Source organism: Pelobates fuscus, chromosome 7 (assembly GCF_036172605.1).
Source record: "Pelobates fuscus isolate aPelFus1 chromosome 7, aPelFus1.pri, whole genome shotgun sequence".
Classification (NCBI taxonomy): Eukaryota; Metazoa; Chordata; class Amphibia; order Anura; family Pelobatidae; genus Pelobates; species Pelobates fuscus.
The window spans coordinates 163520483-163542129 of record NC_086323.1 but is presented as its reverse complement, the minus strand read 5'-3'; the positions used below and the strand labels follow the sequence as shown (position 1 = coordinate 163542129).

Genomic DNA, 21647 nt, shown 5'->3' with positions numbered 1-21647 from the left:
CGAACATAAAATTTTCCGTTCGCGAATGGCGAACGCAAACTTCTGCAAATGTTCGCGAACGGGCGAACTGGGCGAACCGCCATAGACTTCAATAGGCAGGCAAATTTTAAAACCCACAGGGACTCTTTCTGGCCACAATAGTGATGGAAAAGTTGTTTCAAGGGGACTAACACATGGACTGTGGCATGCCGCAGGGGGATCCATGGCAAAACTCCCATGGAAAATTACATAGTTGATGCAGAGTCTGGTTTTAATCCATAAAGGGCATAAATCACCTAACATTCCTAAATTGTTTGGAATAACGTGCTTTAAAACATCAGGTATGATGTTGTATCGATCAGGTAGTGTAAGGGTTACACCCGCCACAAAATGACAGACCAAACTCCCCGTTTAACACACCGCAAACAACCGCAAACAGTCCATTTGCACAAATGCTGTCTAGGAGGTGGGAGGGTCTGGGAGGGAGGCTCTGCTGCTGATTGGTTGGAATGTGTCTGCTGACTGTGAGGTACAGGGTCAAAGTTTACTCAATGATGACAAATAGGGGGCATCACATGAGAGGAGGAGGGATACACTAGACACCAACATCAATAGCAAAGACTGGACCATCGCAAACTGATGTGGACCTCAGTGCATATGTCTCTTATGAGTCATATTTTAGAACTGATGTTTATACTTGAGGTTCAGAAAATATTGAGGTTTGCATATGTTATTTTCCCAAATCTAGTCCGTACTCATAGATATAAGTCGGCAGGGTAATTAATATGTTTGACAATTTTGTACAGAACAGAGATCTGGCACTTACGCCTGAGAAATTGTACAGCCTGCACACCACGTAGTATAAAATTCCATTTGGAGGAAATCTAGCTTACGCCTATCACAACAAAGAGTATTGGATAGGGTAAGCATAACACTACAGAGAATGGAGGGAGACAAAAAAGGCCTTGCAACATAATTTACACAAGGAGCATGTTATATAATGCTTGGAATGTCCATTTAGACCTGTAAAATAAATGTATTGACATATACACCAAAGGAGGAAACAAAACCTAGGCAAGGGAGTCTTTAACGTGGGGCAAATGGGTCAGCTGCCCCAGGCCCATTTACTCTTTGGGGGCCCAAAGCAGCTGCCCCGTGGGCCCTGCTTCCCTCAACAATTTTCTCCCCGATGGGGCCGCCGGTCCGCACATTAAGGAGGCCACAGGGTGTGTATTTGTAAGCAGGGGCCCAGTCACATGCTGTAGCCCTTTAACAGAGCGACAGGATCCTTTGCTTTTCGGCAGCGCTGGTAGGAAGTGATGGCCGCGAGTCACTTTCTCCCACTAAGGAGAGGAGCCTCGCAGGTGATGAAGGATGGGGCCTGGGCTGGTAGAGGCAGATCCCAACTCAACAGCCTACGCCTCCAGTCTGGACACCGGAAAACCACCCTCCAAGGTAGGAAACTAGAGGGTGGGTTTAAAAGTGTAAATTTATGTCAGTATGTCTGTGTCAGTATGTCTGTCAGTGTATGTGTATGTTTGTGTCAGTATGTCTGTCAGTGTATGTGTCTGTATGTGTATGTGTCAGTATGTCTCTGTGTATGTGTGTCAGTCAGTGTATGTGTCAGTATATGTTTATGCCAGTTTGTTTGTCAGTAGGTATGTCTGTGTATGTCAGTATGTCTGTCATTGTATGTGTCTGTCAGTGTGTGTCTGTATGTCTGTCAATGTGTGTCTGTCAGTGTATGTGTCTGCGTGTGTGTCAGTATGTCTGTGTATGTCAGTATGCCTGTCATTGTAGTGTGTCAGTGTGTGTGTGTCTATGGCTCTGTGTATGTGTGTCAATATGTCTGTCAGTGTATGTCTCTGTGTATGTGTGTCAGTATGTCTGTCAATGTGTGTCTGTCAATGTATGTGTCTGTGTGTGAGTTAGTATGTCTGTCTGTTCATGTGTGTTAGTATGTCTGGTAGGGTCCACGGGCCCCAAGCAAATGGTTGGCCAGGATCCAGTCAATATTCAAGACGGCCCTGAACCTAGGCCGTCCTGCATTTTAGCTCTTGACCACCCCTTTGGGTGAGATCAGTCTAATATGCAAATTTGTTCGTTTCGTAATGGCACAGGATGACCTAAAATCAGGCAAGTCCCTCAAATTGCAATCAATAAAATTACATATATAAAAATATTACATAAATATGCACGTAGAATTTAAATATATATACATATTCATATATTTGAAGTCTACATGTATATTTATGAAATTATTTATGTATATGGATATATATATTTTGTATTATTTTTATTTTCTTAAATATACATAGATATAATTTCATTCTAAGTGTATTTTGATATTAATATATGTATATATATTAATATCAAAATACAGTTAGAATAAAATTACATATATAATGTTATTATTTGTAATTTTTGTATTATTTTGTATTTACTTATTTATATTATAATAATATATATATATACACACACACACACACAAAATATATAGTTAATCTATTTATACACACACGTGTGTAATTTAATTCTAAGTGTATTTTTATATTAATATATGTATATAATAATAGAAAAATACACTTAGTATGACAGATATATAATATATATATGTACACACACACACACACACACACACACACACACACATAAATATATATTTTTTATTTTACAGATGCAAGGAGACTGCCTGTCAGTTCAGGCAGTCCCCCTGCAGGCAGCACTATGGACACCTATTGCGGCCATGTGACGGCTCTTTCAGAGCGATCACATGGCCCGCGGGGACCTAATTTGCCGAGTGGGGACTGTCTAGGCTGTCAGATAGTCTCCCCAGATCGGAAGGAAACCCGATCGCCGGCAGGGGGAATGGTGGCGATCGGGTAAGTAAGGACCATTTTTTGCCGGAAGTACTTTGTACGTGCTCGGTCCATAAAGCTCTTTTGGAAATGTTTTAGGATTAGAATATTAAAGAAACACTAAAAACACTAAAGGCGCCCAGGCCAATTCATCTCAATGAAGTGGTCTGGGTGCAGGGGTCTTTTAGTTGTAACCATGCAATCTGGGGTTTACTCAGGGCCGGCGCCACCTGTAAGGCGACCTAGGCAGCCGCCTAGGGCGCAACTTACCAGGGGGCGCCGGATCCCTGTGCCCGGTGTGGCTCCTCATGCTGCGCCGCCTGAGCGCTTTTACAAGCCTCAGGCGGCGCAGCACTGCTGTGTGAAGGCAGCCGGGTTTGAGTGACCAGCAGGAGGGAAGCGCAGAGCGCTCCCTCCTGCCGGTCTCTCCATGTAGCGTGACCGGGTGGCGCGGAACGCGGGGCAGGAACCTCTGTTTCCTGTACCCGGCCGCCGGCGGAATGACAGGAAGTGCTCACTCAGTGAGCACTTCCTGTCATTCCGCCGGCGATCGGGTACAGGAAACAGAGGTTCCTGTCCCGCGTTCAGCGCCGCCCGGCCACGCTACATGGGCAGAGGGGAGGGTAAGGACCACTATGGGAGGGAGGGGGGGTAAGGACCACCATGGGAGGGAGGGGGGTAAGGACCAGACCACTATGGGAGGGAGGGGGGGGGGTAAGGACCACCATGGGAGGGAGGGGGGGTAAGGTCCACCATGGGAGGGAGGGGGGGGTAAGGACCACCATGGGAGGGACGGGGGTAAGGACCACCATGGGAGGGAGGGGGGTAAGGACCACTATGGGAGGGAGGGGGGTAAGGACAACTATGGGAGGGAGAGGGGGTAAGGACCACTAGGGGAGGGAGGGGGATAAGGACCCCTAGGGGAGGGAGGGGGGGATAAGGACCACTAGGGGAGGGAGGGGGATAAGGACCACTAGGGGAGGGAGGGGGATAAGGACCACTAGGGGAGGGAGGGGGTAAGGACCACTTTGGGAGGGAGGGGGGGTAAGGACCACCATGGGAGGGAGGGGGGTAAGGACCACTATGGGAGGGAGGGGGGATAAGGACCACCATGGGAGGGAGGGAGGGGGGGATAAGGACCACCAGGTGAGGGAGGGAGAGGGGGATAAGGACCACCAGGGGAGGGAGGGAGAGGGGGGATAAGGACCACTAGGGGAGGGAGGGGGGTAAGGACCACTAGGAGGGAAAGGGGGGGTATAAGGACCACCATGGGAGGGACGGGGGTAAGGACCACCATGGGAGGGAGGGGGGTAAGGACCACTATGGGAGGGAGGGGGGTAAGGACAACTATGGGAGGGAGAGGGGGTAAGGACCACTAGGGGAGGGAGGGGGATAAGGACCCCTAGGGGAGGGAGGGGGGGATAAGGACCACTAGGGGAGGGAGGGGGATAAGGACCACTAGGGGAGGGAGGGGGATAAGGACCACTAGGGGAGGGAGGGGGTAAGGACCACTTTGGGAGGGAGGGGGGGTAAGGACCACCATGGGAGGGAGGGGGGTAAGGACCACTATGGGAGGGAGGGGGGATAAGGACCACCATGGGAGGGAGGGAGGGGGGGATAAGGACCACCAGGTGAGGGAGGGAGAGGGGGATAAGGACCACCAGGGGAGGGAGGGAGAGGGGGGATAAGGACCACTAGGAGGGAAAGGGGGGTATAAGGACCACTAGGGGGGATAAGGACCACTGGGGGTTGGTAAGGACCACTGGGGGGGTAAGGACCACGAGGGGGGGTAAGGACCACGAGGGGGGGTAAGGACCACGAGGGGAGGGGAGGGTAAGGACCACTAGAGGAGGGGGGAGGAAGGACCACTAGGGGAGGGTAAGGACCACTAGGGGAGGGTAAGGACCACTAGGGGAGGGGGGAGTAAGGACCACTAGGGGAGGGGAGGGTAAGGACCACTAGGGGAGGGGAGGGTAAGGACCACTAGGGGAGGGGAGGGGCGGGGGAAGTAAGGACCACTAGGGGAGGGGAGGGTAAGGACCACTAGGGGAGGGAGGGGGATAAGGACCACTAGGGGAGGGAGGGGGATAAGGACCACTAGGGGAGGGAGGGGGTAAGGACCACTTTGGGAGGGAGGGGGGGTAAGGACCACCATGGGAGGGAGGGGGGTAAGGACCACTATGGGAGGGAGGGGGGATAAGGACCACCATGGGAGGGAGGGAGGGGGGGATAAGGACCACCAGGTGAGGGAGGGAGAGGGGGATAAGGACCACCAGGGGAGGGAGGGAGAGGGGGGATAAGGACCACTAGGAGGGAAAGGGGGGTATAAGGACCACTAGGGGGGATAAGGACCACTGGGGGTTGGTAAGGACCACTGGGGGGGTAAGGACCACGAGGGGGGGTAAGGACCACGAGGGGGGGTAAGGACCACGAGGGGAGGGGAGGGTAAGGACCACTAGAGGAGGGGGGAGGAAGGACCACTAGGGGAGGGTAAGGACCACTAGGGGAGGGTAAGGACCACTAGGGGAGGGGGGAGTAAGGACCACTAGGGGAGGGGAGGGTAAGGACCACTAGGGGAGGGGAGGGTAAGGACCACTAGGGGAGGGGAGGGGCGGGGGAAGTAAGGACCACTAGGGGAGGGGAGGGTAAGGACCACTTGGGGAGGCGTGAGTCAGGACCACTGGGGGAGGGGGGTGAAGGAACACAGGGGGAACGGGGGTGGGGAGGTAAGGACCACTGAGGGAGGAGGAGGGGAGGTCCACTAGGGGTTTGGGAGAGGGAGGACCACTAAGGGGGGGAAGGACCATCAAAGGGGTGTAAGGCGGGAGGACTACTAAGGAGAGGGGAGGAGGGTAAGGACCACTAAAGGGGGGAGATTACCAGTAAGGGGGTGTGGGGAGTAGGGGAAGGTCTAGTAAGGGGTTTGGGAGACGGAGGACCACTAAGGGGGGAGTGAGAAGACCACCAAGGGGGGACTGCAGGGGGACAGGGGGCCAAGGGAGAGCACTAAGTGACAGAAGGGGAGAACACGGAGGGACAGAAGGGAGGGGGATATCAATAATTGACCGGAGGGGAGAGCACTATGAATTTTTAAAAATAAAAAATAAAGAGCTGTTCCCCTCTCAGTCCCTATCCTACCCCACAAACCCTCTCTTTTACACTACACACATACACAATGCATCCCCCCCCCACACACACAGAAACATACAATGCATTCCTACTCACACACAGACACACCCGAAACACACAATGCATCCCTTACGTTCTCTTACATAATTAATGCCCCCCTTACAGACACACACTGCATTCAATTACATACACAGAAACAAACCTTACACACACACACACACACACACAGAAACATACAATGCATTCCTTACACGCAAACACACACTACATCCCCTATAAACACACTACATCCCTTACACAAATTGCACACATAAAACATCCCCAACTCATGGATGGGCCATGTAGGTGGATTTATGGGTGGGCATTGTAGGCGTATGCCCCCTGGGGGCCCAGACCTTGAGCTGTGTAAGGGGCCCTAAAAAATGGAGCTGCTTCCTGTTCGTTAATTGTTGTGAGCACTGTTAAAAACTGTCTCCAGAGAGCCTCTTCTACACCAGACCTGTGGAGCCAGACTGAGCCCATCATCAGCCTCTTGTCCTCATCTGGTGGTAAGTAGGCAATCCAATATATTATTAGTGGCACTAATTTCTAATTTACCTCACATTAAATGGATACTATAGTCACCAGAAGCACTACAGCAAAATGTAGTGGTTCTGGTGTCTATAGCTTGTGCCTGTAGGCTTTTTAATGTAAACACACTGTCTTTTCAGATAAAAGACCCTTTGTGAAGACTGGCAGAGCATATGGGCGGGGCATTGTGATGTCACATGGTGGGCAGGACATATGGGGGGGCGGCAAATTTTTTTTGGCCTAGGGCGGCAAAAATCCTTGCACCGGCCCTGGGTTTACTAGATACAGCAATGTTATAATTGTTCTAATTGTTCTAAAATGCAGGTCTGACGGGTACATTCTGAATGCAATGCTCCGACCAGTTCTCACTCTAGCCTTTGGAGATGCAGGCTGGATGCCTTATAATGTCCCCTCTCCCGTGCCAAAGGTAAGAAGGGATGAGGGATATACAATTTATTAGTTAAAAAAATATATATGTATTTAAAACGTTGCTCCCATCTGCCCCTCCCCTCCACAACACAGACAAACTGTTCGCATCACATTCAGTGCACTCTCACACTCTGCTCCCCTCATACACACATGGCAACTCCCACACAAACAACTCCCCTCACACACACATTGCACACCAATACACACTGCACTACCACACACATATTGCACCCTCCACACAAGATCCCCTACAGAAATGACATCCCTAGTACACAAACTACATTCCAGACCACACACACACTACATCTCTTATACACACTCGGGACACCCTACATACATTCTGGATCCTCTACATAAACACACACTAGTTCCCCTATACACACACTAGATCCTGTACACACATAAGAGGCCTCCTATATTAACACACTGCACCTTCTACACACACACAATGAACCCCCTAACACCAAGATTCCCTGTATGCAAACATACACAAACTACATTTTATAAATACACTCCCTAAGTCTCTACGCACACCATATCACCAATAAACACATATACTACAGCCCCTATGCACAAACTTGCTACAGGCTCTATACACACAAGGCCACCTATACACACACTCACTCACTCTTTACAGCCCCTAGCCATTTTATACCACAAACACAACATGACTGAAAATGACACAAAACACCACACCACAATTGGCTTACTCTACACACACGCAATGCCACAAGTAGCTTCCAACCACATGCACAATAGGCTTATCTGGTCCTTTTGTCTTCTGGTATATTTTACGGAAACATAGGAAACAAGTCACAACCGCGTAAGCCTGTCATTAAACGGACACTGTAGGCACCCAGACCACTTTAGTTCAATAATGTGGTTTGAGTGCAATGTCCCATCTTTCTTAACCCTACAGTAGTAATAATTGCAGTTTCAGAGAAACTGCAATAATTACTATGCAGGGTTAACTCCACGTCTGGTGGCCACTAGAGGGACTTCAGGGTGTTTAAATGATGCTGGACGTCCTCACTCTATGCATGAGGACTTCCAGCGTCACCAGAATACCCATAGGAAAGCTTGTCTATGGGGAAATCCTAATGCGAGCGTTGGCATGCATATAACATATCCGGCGCTGACTGATTTTGGTGGGGGAGGAGCGTGGGCGTAGCCTCACCCAGCACCGAGGGACATCGGTGCTGGATTCAGCAAGTGACTGAATGTCACTGTCGCACACTACCTTGGGAGGGGGTGCTTTGGGAGGGGGGCAATATAGGATTTTATTGTGCTAGGAAAATGGCTTTGTTTTCCTGCCACTATAGAATCCCTTTAAATCCCCCTGTGCTGTGCAGAGCGAATACAGGGCCTCTTCCTCATGCAAGAGCACTTCAGCAAAGCTCTGCGCATGTGCTGTCTTGTAATAGCATTGAACCAACATGCTCACTTAGAGAGAGTAGACAGTAGTGATGACAAAACACACCCCTCTCTGGCCCCCTCCCCTTCTCAATGGGACGCTGTGATTAAAAAATGCCCAGGCCACATTTTATGCCCAATCCTGCCCTACTTGGTTCTCCAATACTGCAACTAGAGCAACATTTGACTGGTACACTGGGGTTATTTTCCACGCACGCACACTAACCTCCCAATGCTTCCCTATGGAGAAGCACTGGATTAGCGGAGAGTATTGCGAAAGTGGCAAGACCAGCGCACCATGGGATATAAGATAAGGAAATGCTTATTTCAACACTTCCCTGCTAAATAGTCAGAAAGATATTATAGATTTACAAATACATTTTTGTATTCCTAACTCTATTATCTCGCTCTATTTCCTTTAATATTTATTTGCCCCATCCCAGGAACGTTCCTTAACCTAAGAAAGGAACATTCCCATAAAAATACAACTTTATATCTCTTCTTTGTAAATCTCTCTCCAAAACACATTAACGATTTTAAAGTCTGGTAATCATGAAAGTTTTACAAACTCGGACACAAGAAATAAGATAATTTTAACTTACTATGCCCATTAGTGGTAACCTCCGATTTTCAAAACTACCAGATGGATATATTAACATAAGATACACAGGTGTGTACTACTGATTGGAGGGCTTTCTAACCCAGTGAAAACATCATTCTAAAATCCATCCGGAGAATTTCAACACCATCTACACACAGTCTTTAGATCCACTACATACATGTTGAGAATACATTTGCCATCATAAAATCCAGCTAATATCAAGAAAACCCACACAAAACCTAGCTAACACTCACACATACATCACCAAATGTTGGCATTTAAAGCACCAACAGATCTTCGAGTGTTTTACATCAATATGTTTTGAGATATACATCTTTCTGCTCACACATATATAATCACGTCTGTGTGTGTGTGTGCGCGTCTATATGTATATTCTACGTCATTCATGCACTGTGCCACTTCTACATTTTCAATTTCTACAAAACAACAAAAGAAAAAAAAAGTAATATTTGTATAATCAATTATATGATCACAAGGTACTATATGTATATACTGGATACCACACAATACAAACGCATAGTTAAATCTGATGAGGACTTGGGAATTACTGCTACAGACAGATACGTTTTGAAAATAAATACAAACTCACCTTATGATGCACAAAGCAACAGCACCAGACCATGAGGCACTATGGGATTGTAATGCAGTCAAATAATTAATTAAGGGGTTCTCTGGATGTCCAGTGAATAGAGCTAACAGACAGTCTGAAGCCACTAGCATGTTTCCTACAGCCTGCAATAACCCCTCCCTGTGAAAACTCTGAATGTAAGACAGGAAACTCTCATCTCTTGCTATTAGAAATCTATCATTTAAAAAAAATAAAAATAAAGGGTCACCCTTTATTTGTGGTTTGTTAAGCGCATTCAGTTCTGCAGACACATTGCACTAGCTGCAAATGATTCCATTACCCACCTCCCCCCTAATCGTGTAAAGATGGGCTGCAGGCTAAATCCATATCACATCTCTCACAACAAGACTTGTGGTTTTTGTTGATATAGATAACAAGGTTCTAAATTCACAGCAATATGCATCTGTAGGAGATACGAATGTCCTTTGATTTTCCTGGGTGGTATAAGGTCAGGGTTGATAGGCACATTTGAAATGCTTACATGAAGCATACAAGATAAGGTAACATAGGAAGGAATGTAATTTCAGATTAAAAAGTGGTTACACAGTTACAGATATAGCCAGTGGTCCCTTTGTTAAACGCATCAAGAAAAAAGCAAGCAAGACCTACTTTTGAGCCTCGAGAGCAACCTAAATTCTTAATGACATACATTTAACGAGATGCTGTTACTTTTATTTAGGGTATCAGTACTTGCAGACTCATCAATCACTACCTGCAGATTCACGCTGTGAATTTACCATCGCAACTCAAACATGCCCTGCTACATTGAGGGTTTGTTTAGGTAAATTGATACTGGTTGATTAACTGTAACTTCAGATTATGTGTTTTGTTTAAAAGTATCCACTTGAAAGTGGGCAAACATTGGCCATAAAGGGACCCGGCATTAAAAATCCAAATTAGTCAAATTGTCTACTAGAGGTTTTTTTGTTTACAGGAAGCTGCATCACTTGACATTACATCTTCTAAACCAGAAAACACGTTTAAACAAATATAAAACCAAAGAAACGTTGTGTATAAACTTGGTCAGATTGCATTGTTGTTTACCCCTCTCATCTAGGGGTTTTTCTTAACTCCAACCCCTTACCCACCAAGCTCAGCTTCAGACCAGTCTACTAATAGCAGACACAGGGCATCAGCAGGAGAGTGAAACCCAACATTGGAGCCTCCACTGCATGATCACACTGATCAGAATCTGAAGAAATCTTCCAAATGTTCCTGTATTAATCTGCCAGGTGTGCCCTATGCACTTTTCCAACATTCCTAGGGAGAGGACACTGATTGGTTAGGCCATTGTCCACCCATGGTATGGATGTGGAAAGAAGCAGGTAAAATGTGAAAAGTATTAGTCAGGTAACTGTGTCATTCAAAGCTAAAGCGATGCATGTTCCTTTAAATTACCCTAGATTGCAAACAAACTTTTTTTTGTTTATTACTTGTTATACAACCCCACTGTACAATTGTAAAGTGCTGGGAAATAATAGTATCATCTTATTATTATTATTATTACTGAGACTGTAAGTCATAAAAATTGTAGGTTGTCTAACTTTTTCTGACATGCCAAAACCCCAAAATCTGGAATCATCAATCATAGCATGGTCAGTTACTTAGATGGAGAGCTCACCCGTTCTGGTACAGCAACTTAAACATCTTAAAAATGTCTGCCTATTTATATATTGAGTGGAAGTCACATGAGGCCTTGGGAGGTGTGTCGATGACGCAACGTGTGTCACAGACAAAGCTCAAAATGGTGGTCTCACGTAGGCAAGAGAGCAGGACCGACCACCAGAAGGGAAGCCAATCTTGGCTGCACTGAGGGCAAGTCATGTAGAGATCCTGTAAACCATGCAGTAGAAGTTAGCTAGGGACAGTTCACTGGCATCCTCGAATGCAAGACACCAGCCAACAAAACCAGTGGACAGAGCCCTTAAATCTGAATTTTCTACATGTCAGTCAATTAAAAATATTAATAAGCACACCCCAAAAAAATTTATTGAGAAAAAAACAAAAACATGTGCCTGATAATCCCAGAAAAGGAAGAAACACTTTCAGTTTTTCCCAAAATCATATTCTCATTGCTTTCAATGAGGATGTGGTTCTGAAGACCAAAGTGGTTGAGTTACTAAGGAGAGTTGTCCGTCGAAGTCCGTGCTTGGAGTTGGCTTTGCTGCTACTTCTCACCCAACATTCTACTGTTACCTTGCTCATTCAAACAATGGACAATTGTAGTTTTTTTCACACAAGGAGTCATTTCTCTGTATTTAGCAAACAAGTTCCTTCTTCTAAAGGAGGAAGGATTGTTTGCCTGATGTAGCCCACATTTCTTATTAACTTTTCCCTTGTAGATCCACAGAACTAGATCTTCCAAACCACTGAGCACAGACAGCATAATATACTCTCAAACCTTCATCAATGATAAGTCATAATGAATATTTACCTACTCCCCTTGATAAGACGAGAAAGAGAGTCAGGATAGGCAAAATATTCAAGCAAAAATGTTCTGTTTAGTTTTGGTACTGGCTGAAGATATTGCACATACAGTATCATGAATAGCTTATTTGGCAGGCTTCAGAAACTTCCACCATCAAGGCTTAACTGCTTGGCAACAAGCCACTACTGTATCCAGCTGCTAAATGCTTAAAAGGACAGTTTCCTTTAAACAAAAAGAAAAACAATGAAAATGTTGATGGAGGGCACATTGAGCCTGGATGGATTCACACATCCAGGAAATGGAGGTTTGCTGGTTGAAAGCAGACACCTGGTTTCATATCACATGGTCTGAAATGGATGCACTCAGCAAATTTATACTGTTTTAGCAAATAGTGGATTATAAAGAGGTAATGCATACAAATCACCGAGCAGTGTTTAGCATTGTCTGAATCTTCAAAGTCCAAATTGGATCAGCGGCAGAAAAGACTAGACATGGCTGGGTTCTGCTGTCATAACCACTTTATGAGCTCTTGTGAAGATAGAGAAAAGCAGACTATACACATAATGGAATCCTGATGTAGATTAAATATATTGCATGGTAGGGATCATAAATTGGTATCTGGAAATCCCACCCATTTGGTGAACTGTCTGGAGGCGTATTGTTTAGAATTGTTCATAACAGGCAGACTTTCTATTCTGCTATAATACCTGTATTATTTCGCCTTGACATCGACGCTTAGCAACTGTTTTAAAACATATGGTTTGGAGTTTAAAATTTTTTTTAATGATGTACTTGTTGCATTTTTTTTCTTCTAAAATTGCTATAAAACACCCATTTGCTTAAGGTGGATCTGATATGATCTGTTCTCGGCTCCTCTTACACACTTCCTCTTAAACCCAAGCCTTCCTGCAAGACTCGTGCTTTTTTTTTTTGTCACATATATTTGTCTCTGTGTGCGAATTCACATAAAAGCCATATACACTAAAATATTTCTGATTCTTTTATAAAGAAAAAGAAGGCTGCAGGCTGAAATGGAATCTCTACAAAATCAATATAAATTTTACACAACCTGTCACCCGAGGCGGCCTTCAAATGCCGATTTTAAACTCATCTAATCATTCCATCTACACTTTCAGACAGAGTTATTCGCTGAACCGGAAATTAGGAATCGAATTAGAATTTCCAGATTTTAGGCACAAATCGCCAACATGAAAAGAATCTACGACGTAGCTATTTTTCTAAATGTATTATCATTATTCATTTTATATGCCAATCTCCTAATAGCAGCAATGCAGAGTCTCACTGCTACAAATGTCAATATCGTTTATGAAAGTTATGAAAGTCTAAGTTTTTTTTATTATTATTATTATTATTATTACTGGCATTTATAAAGCGCCAGCATATTCCGCAGGGTAGCAAATCTATGCTTCTATTTATAGAAGATCTGGGTAAATTGGGGAAAAAAGTTAGTTACTCCTACACTTGATGTTGCAGATTGTAATCAACCCATATTGTTCCATTACTCACACAAAGTTCATGCATGTTACTGGTTGGAGTTGGTCATTTTCTCCGTAGGGGAAATTCAGACTTGTGATTAATTATTTTAGAGCAAGATTATACGACTAGTAAATACCACCTACATACAGAGGCATAACTTCAATCAAGGGGTCTCTGTAGTGCCAAGACTTGTCTTTGCTATTTAGTGTTATCACTATAATAAACTATGCCCAAGACTAAGATCACTTTTGTTCCCTCCCCAGTATACATTTCCTCACTAACTGCCCTACCAACCAACCCTTCCTTCCATCCCTTTACAGCCTTTTGAGCAAGCTGGAGTGACCTACTCTACTAGCGGGAGTTACGGACAATCACTCTGGAACTCCAGCCTGGCTATGGTCAGTTCTTCACAACGGTCACTTTGATACCCTGTTTTAACCCCTTTCCAAAAGAGCTAGGAAGGAACTCTTTGGAAGTTAAGTTCTACTCCTCCTTCTGAACAATCGCTCCCTATGAGAAGGAGGGAGCCCCTGTTCCCAACCACGTGGAGCCACTGGTAAAAGACCGTGACATGGCATCAAAGTTTAACCAGGTTAATTGATTTGGACAATTCTCCATGAGCCAAGCGCTATTTTCACCGAATGGGCGTTCGGATCCCACCTTTCTGGTCATATATAGCTTTTGGGGGCACAATGTTGTTTTATGCTTGCTCTTGGGGTATTTTATGTTGTGTCCGCTGTATCCAGGAGATAATTACTTGTGTATAAGTCGAGACATTTTTGTCCTAAACTTAATTTTAAAACAACGCAGAGTTGACTTATCCACAGGTCAGAGCTAGTTTCGATAGAAATTTGTACACTGAATGCAAGGCATTGTCGACTCCCAAACAATGTTCCCCTAGTTGGTCGTGAAGTGGAACGGACAGGGGGTACAAGTTTCAGCGGGGTTGGCAGGCTTCCGTAGCCGACTCAGAGATCCATGCCGTCGACGACCATGTACCGCTGACTGCATTTGGGAGATGAACGCGTGCGTTCGTATATACCAATGGCAGCCACTCAGGGAATGCCTGTTTGCGGTTAACAGCCATGGGTTGTCGGTGATTACGAGGTGTTAACAAGGGGAACCACACAATGTCTCTTTGATAACCGAACAGAAGGGGAACAATTCCATTTGCATTCCATTCGAAAGTCGTACGCTTGACTTATCCACGAGCCATAGCAAATTTCACAATTGTTGGTGAAAAAACTGCACTCTACTTATAGACTAGTATATACGGTAGTTTACTAAGGTCCAACTCAATTATTTCCCAGACACAGAGATGCCAGGGTGGGCTTAAGACAGAATGAATGGAGACCCCATGCTGGGGTATAAAAATTGGTTTTCAAGCAATTATATATATTCTAAAATAATTGACATATATATTTTCATGTTTTACTGGTTTGGGGAAAAGTCCATTTTGTGTACAGTAATTCCAAGGAATCATGTTCCAGGACTCAACCAGGATTCCTAGCTTGATGTGAAAATAAGCACAGGCAGGTATACATTTTAAAAAATAGCAGAATTGGAAACATTCTCCAAGTCATCCCCATTTTCTTTGGCTATTCTCATTAGTCTATCTATCTCAACTCAAAACGGCATCTGTCTGTCAATGTATGTGTATCCTATACAGTGCACTGTGGTAGTTATGGACTCTGCTGCCCAACTGTAAGTAGTCAAACAGTTTCTGGCCTTTTAACCGTGATCCGCTGGAAAACACTCAACGCCTCTACTACTTGTGATGGAGAGCTAGAAGCTCCTGAGCACAAGCTTCCATTTGCTCTCCTGACCTAAAACCTGCGGTGCAGGGCTAGCTCATTCACTGATCACTCTCAGTGATGATCACATTCAGTGAATGAGCAAAGCGCTGCACAAATCGCCTTCGCTCAGAGATTGAGCTTCAGGCAGAAGTAGGAGATGCAGGGAGCAACATCCTGGAGAACCCAGCTAAGAAGACAATCCATTCTACATTGGCTGTTCTACTTACAAGGGATTGGCACATAAGGACACCATAATGACTACAACACAGTATTGTGGTGTTGATCATAATGTTTAGAGTTTTCATTTAACCAACCGCAGCATTTACAGGATAAGTTCTCCCCATTACTATTTGCTTTTATGGAAGCTGATTGTCTGTTTATTTAAAGGAGAATTTAAAGGAGAAGTATAGGTAATGCAGGTTCTTTGAGGACTGTGCAGTAATTAGATATACACAAGGAGAGGTTAGTGCTACCCCGTTCTTCTACTACATGCATTTTCTTTTGGACCGGAATGGAGAGACTTTGGTTTGGGTGTTTGAGCTGCCTTCAACTGTACGCGCTAGATACCCATATTGTAAATATTTTAATCTAATACAATTGCACAAAAATTTTAAGAAGTATATCAGCCATGACTCTACGGAGAAGACGGCATTGCAGAAAATGAATATTTGTTTTAAAAAGTAAATGTAATTTTTTTTATGACAATTCAGATGAAAATTGCAGAATCTCTCCAAATGTAAACATATTCAGAGCATAACTGTGAAAACCCTAGTTTATCATTGTCATTCCCGGTTTGTAGTGAAAAATATGGTGTGGCAGGAATCTCTCACAGATCGTGAGCCTTACAAGCCACTTCGCAGGAATGAAGTTAAGGAAAAGGAAGGAGCTTTTTCCTGGAAACGCTTTAAGATTTCCGTAAATATCCAGATATCCTGGAGACTGTCAGATTTAAATACAAAGCTGTCCAGTGTTTACTTACGTGAGAAATACATTGAAATGCAGTCACGATTGGTGTTAAAATGTATGATCTGCAGCTAAAGGTCTTTTAACAAATATGGTAATCCTGTTCTCAGAGTCTAATTTAAGTTTCTGACCAAAATAGTACACAGATAAGTTGCCAAGTGGACAGAATTTTTTTTTTTCTTCCTATTTTTCTCATGAGAAACACATCATTTTTAATGCTGAAGAAAATAGTTTTCCATTTTTATTATATTGCCATATACTATTTTGACATTTTTTGGGGAGGGGTGGATCTAAGTGAATCTTAGCTGGTTTCATACAGGCTAATCACGGCTAATATGGGAATGGTATAATTTAAATTGGATTTTGTTAAAAAGTAACTTAGTAAACCTAATTAGAGTAATTTATTTCAGAATGTGAATATGCTGCATTTCAGATTCAAAGAAATTCCTAGTGACTATACAGAAAATATACTTCAATAATTATGGTATTTTCTATTCTCAAATGAAACAAGTTCTCAAACATCTGAGACAGTGATTTTGTTGGGAGCTGTAGCAGAATACATTTAGTAACAATGGACATGAATAATGCATACATTTTCCATTATTCGCCATTTATACAATTATATCCCCATGCTTCTTCTAGAGGGCTCAGTCTCCCCCCCAAAAAAAGTTGTGATATCAATTATGCCTGAAAATATGTTGGATCCAGTGGCAGAACTACCGCCGGTGCAGCTGCACTGGGGCCCGCACAATCAGGTGGCTTATGCACCTAGCACCTCCTCATGGGTATTGATGAAGAAGGTCAAGGTTGGGCACTTTAGCAGCGAGACCGGGCCCCTTTCACATAGATTGGGAGATAGTGAGAGCAGATCACTTCCTCCCAGCTACAGGAAATACCACGCGGGAGGGAGAGGAGACAAAGAAGGACTAGGAAAAGGCAGCACCAAATGAGGGGGAGAAGCATGGAGAGACCCAGACCCATACTCCCATTCTGAGCCAGAAGCAGGACCCCAGTAAAGTCACCCTCCTTTACATAAAACATATATGTGTCAGTGTGTTTATTTGTGTGCATGTGTCAGAGTGTGTGTGTGTCAGTGCGTGTGCCAGGGTGTTTGTGTCAGTGCGTGTGCCAGGGTGTTTGTGTCAGTGCGTGTGCCAGGGTGTTTGTGTCAGTACGTGTGCCAGGGTGTTTGTGTCAGTACGTGTGCCAGGGTGTTTGTGTCAGTACGTGTGCCAGGGTGTTTGTGTCAGTACGTGTGCCAGGGTGTTTGTGTCAGTACGTGTGCCAGGGTGTTTGTGTCAGTACGTGTGCCAGGGTGTTTGTGTCAGTACGTGTGCCAGGGTGTTTGTGTCAGTACGTGTACCAGGGTGTTTGTGTCAGTACGTGAGCCAGGATGTTAGTGTCAGTGTGTGTATCTGTGTAAATGTGTATGTTTATCTGTGTATGTATGTATGTGGCAGTGTATGTGTGTATATGCATACATCCAAGCAATCTAACACCAACATAGCATACAAACACACCCCTGCAAACACAAACAGTACATACAAGCACACACCAAACAATCACATCTTCCATTATATCCCATGCTACACATAAATGTATACCTGGATTTAAAAGCCAACACTACATACAGACACACCACCGTATTCCAAGGCAACAGTACATACAAATACACGTTTAATTGCACACATATACTCTATACAAAATCATGCTTACATGTAAACACTCAAACACTGCTCACAAATAAAACCCTGCATGGATAAACAAATGGTAGTTCTCCAGCTGGCATAGCATCGATAGAATCTAGGATCTAGAATCTAGAGATATAGCTTTTGGTAATCCTTGCGGAAGAAGGGGGACAAAAACATTTCTTCCAACAGGGCCCTCTCTACATTAGTTATGCCACTGGCTGAATCCTCATAATTCAGATTCCCTAAGTTCACAAAATTGGGCTGTCCCTGGTGCAGAGGGAGTTTGGTTTCTATAGGCCAAATTTAATTTTGTGCTCTCTGTAGCACATGCTGCCGCTGGAGAGGAAGACCGACTGTCTCCACTACCAATAAATTGTCCTGCTGCTGGGGAGAGAGACCAACTGTCTCTGCTCCCTGTAGGACACAATGCTGCTGGGGAGGAAGGACGACACCTTCAGCTCCCTGGGATTCACACTGCCGCTGGGGAGTGAGACCGATTGTCTCCACTCCCTGTAGCCCATGCTGCTGCTGGAGAGGGAGACTGACTGTCTCCACTCCCAATAAATTGTCCTGCTGCTGGGGAGAGAGATCGACTGTCTCTGCTCCCTGTAGGACACACTGCTGCTGGGCAGGAAGGACAACACCTTCAGCTCCCTGGGATTCGCACTGCTGCTAAGGAGTGAGACCTATTGTCTCCACTCCCTGTAACACACTTGGGGGCTGGGGAGAGAGACCGACTGTTTCCTCTCCCAAGGATACACACTGCCGCTGGGGACGAAGGACGACACCTTCAGCTCCCTGGGATTCGCACTTCCGCTGGGGAGTGAGATCGATTGTCTCCACTTCCCGTAACTGTATCTGCCACTGGAATTCCTCCCAACATGCCAGCCGGCCTTCTCTCTCTGCCCCGTATTGCAGGGTCTCGAACACTATGTTCCTCAAAAGCTGCAAGATTTCTCATGTGGATTGGGTCCATAGAAATCCAGCCGCATTTTCATGATAGCGTCAAACTCTTCCATAGTGTGGCGGTACGTCATGCTTGCTGTAGTCAGGGGTGCTGTCCAGGGACAAGCGTTGCCCTCAATTATAAATCCACGAACAGTGTCTCCAAGCTGCTTTACCTCGCACTAGGATGCCATCCCACCGCTTGCCACTAATGTAACGGATCACCTGGCACCCCGACTGGGTACCTCCGTTGAAGGAGGCTCCTAGCGCTTCCTGAGGGCTCCTAGCACTCCAGCAGACACCACCAGGCACTGGACGCTACTCAGTCCTGGGAACTCTGGAACCGAATGGGGAATTAGCTTCTAGTCCTTACAAGGACTTTCCCCATTGAATCTCCTGCAAGCTGGAACAGCAGACACAGGAGCAAATATGCTTCCCTCCAATAACTGGACGACACACAGTTTGGAGTGTAAGCAGGAACAGACAGAGCTGTGGCTTTATTGTTTCTTATATACATATTTTTACACAATGTTACCACCCACATGGTTTTGTAGAACAACCAATCAAACACGTACAAAACAGTTAAACACTCCCAATCATTCCCACGAAATCCTCCCCTCTGCCTGTGATATAATTAATGTACACAATGGGTTAAAAATAGTTTTATATATATATATATATATATATATATATATATATATATATAAAATAGGCAGGACAAATACAGTTTTTATACAATTCTTATAACTTCTAAAATATACATCCAATCTCCATAAAGTTACATATTATTAATCAGCACACTTCAAATATAGACATATCCAAAAATCAGACAATTCCCTCCGGTGGTTAAAAAGTTAGTAGGAAGTCCTTTTTGACTGACCGCAAGCATGCTTTCCTGCCCAAAACAGTTCCACAGATTTGGGCTGTGTGGTCGCTCAATTTCACTCAGAAAATTTACTAAGTCCCATTCGAATGCACGAACGGGTGAGATTGAATCGTCGAACAGGACTTTGTTTTAAGCCGAAGTGTCGAAGTGGAGGAGAAGGTAAGGGTCAGCGGTGTTCGTGCAAATGGGTAGCCGATTTTAGTTCCATGGATTTGGCTGCACACACCACTGACCGCGTTCAACTGTATAAAGATGGCCGCTGCCACGTGTTCGACTGTACAAACGGTGGCCACCCAGCGGTCGGCAAGTAACCTGCAGTAACTTTCCAGCCTGTGAAGTAAATTGGCCGCACACTTCCACTTCTGTGTGTTCTGCCTATGCAGTAATTGGTTCGGCAAGCCCCATTTCATGAACCAAATAGGAAAAAGCCACAAACAAAGTATTTTAAAGGTCTGGGGACAGAGTCTTAAGAGGGCATTGTTCCCAAAAGTCTCAATATGCCCCAATAACAGTTTTAAAGGACCATACACCACAGGTCCATAATCTTGGGGCAAAAGGCTAGCAATCAGGCCCCTCCAGAACCCAGTGGGGAGGTCACTTTTGCCACACTCTCCTTGATAAGGAGAGGGAAGAAGAAATAAAGGCTAGCGGTAAAGATTACTTGCTTTCTCTTTCTATATACGGGACTGCCGAATAACAGTCGATCAGGCCACTGTAGGCCGTGTATCAATGGCACTCCATTGACCACATTGATTACAGTGTGCCTGCTTTATGGACTGTCAGAGCATGACTGCAGGGCTGTGTTTTTGTTATGTGTCAGTGTGACTGAATGCAGAGGTATATTTGTGTGAAGGTTCAGTGTGTATGCAGATAAATGTGTGTAGGGACATGAGACTATGGTAAAGGTATTGTTTGAATGCACCCTTCTCCTTCCGATGTCCTGTCTCTTCTTATTTATTTCCCCACGCCAGTAGCCCTCTCCATGTCACTTACCAATTCCCTTCCAAGCCCCTATTCCTTCCCATGCCACTACTCCCTTCATGCTAAGGCCAATTACCCTACCACTCACTGGGTCATTACCTCTTTCTTTCTATGTAACCTCCCCTTCCCCATGTCACTTGACATGTCATTTGATCTCTCCTTCCACAGATCACCAGTTCTCTTTATGCTATTAGCCCATTCCTTCACTATGTTACTAATCTGCTGTATCTCCATTATATCAGCTCTCTCCTTGACCATATCACTAGCCACCCCCTCATTGTCTCATTGGCCTTAGTATCTCCATATCCATGCTACAAGCCATTCTCTATGCCTCCTGAGCACTCTTAAATCGACTCTCGACACTTCCTACCTACATCATTAGTCCACCATTTCCAATTTCCTTAGCCCTCTTCCGCTGCATTTTTTTTAAAATTTTGAAGTTAAGCTCCATTTGCTTAACCTTACCACCTTCTTCACTGGTGTCTTGTGGAGTGTGAGTCAGAGCATAGAGCCATGCTTCTGCTCTTCGGCTTCTGCACAGCTCCCTTGTGGGTCACTCTGTGATATATGACAGGAATACCAGCATATGACATCATACCAATGTTTCATATAACCAAATTAAGCACTGTGAGTAAGCATTACTCATCAGGACTAGCTAAGGGCAGGGCTGGACAGCTCACCATCGTTGTACCATTTACCATCAACAGGAGCTCTGAGTCTTGGAGGGAGGATGAAGGCGGCCTTTTATAATTTGAAATTCATATCGCACTTTTGAGTTTTTATGAAGGATGAAGCTCGCTCTAATATGTCTTTAATGAGATGCAGATAACAT

General features: G+C 44.8%; 1 protein-coding gene across 2 annotated transcripts in view; it reads right to left on the bottom strand.

Annotated features, from left to right (window-relative positions):
* The window catches only part of ARHGEF3 (Rho guanine nucleotide exchange factor 3), a 321423-nt gene that overhangs the window by 165772 nt on the left and 134004 nt on the right, over positions 1 to 21647 (bottom strand). The window contains exon 1 of one of the 2 annotated variants that reach the window (XM_063426887.1): positions 9590 to 9687. The exons of the other annotated variant lie outside the window; for it this stretch is intronic. Within the exon in view, the coding sequence (XP_063282957.1) occupies positions 9590 to 9622 (33 nt within the window). The 5' untranslated portion in view covers positions 9623 to 9687. Of the gene's footprint in view, positions 1 to 9589; positions 9688 to 21647 lie in introns of those variants that run through there. 2 annotated transcript variants of the gene reach the window in all.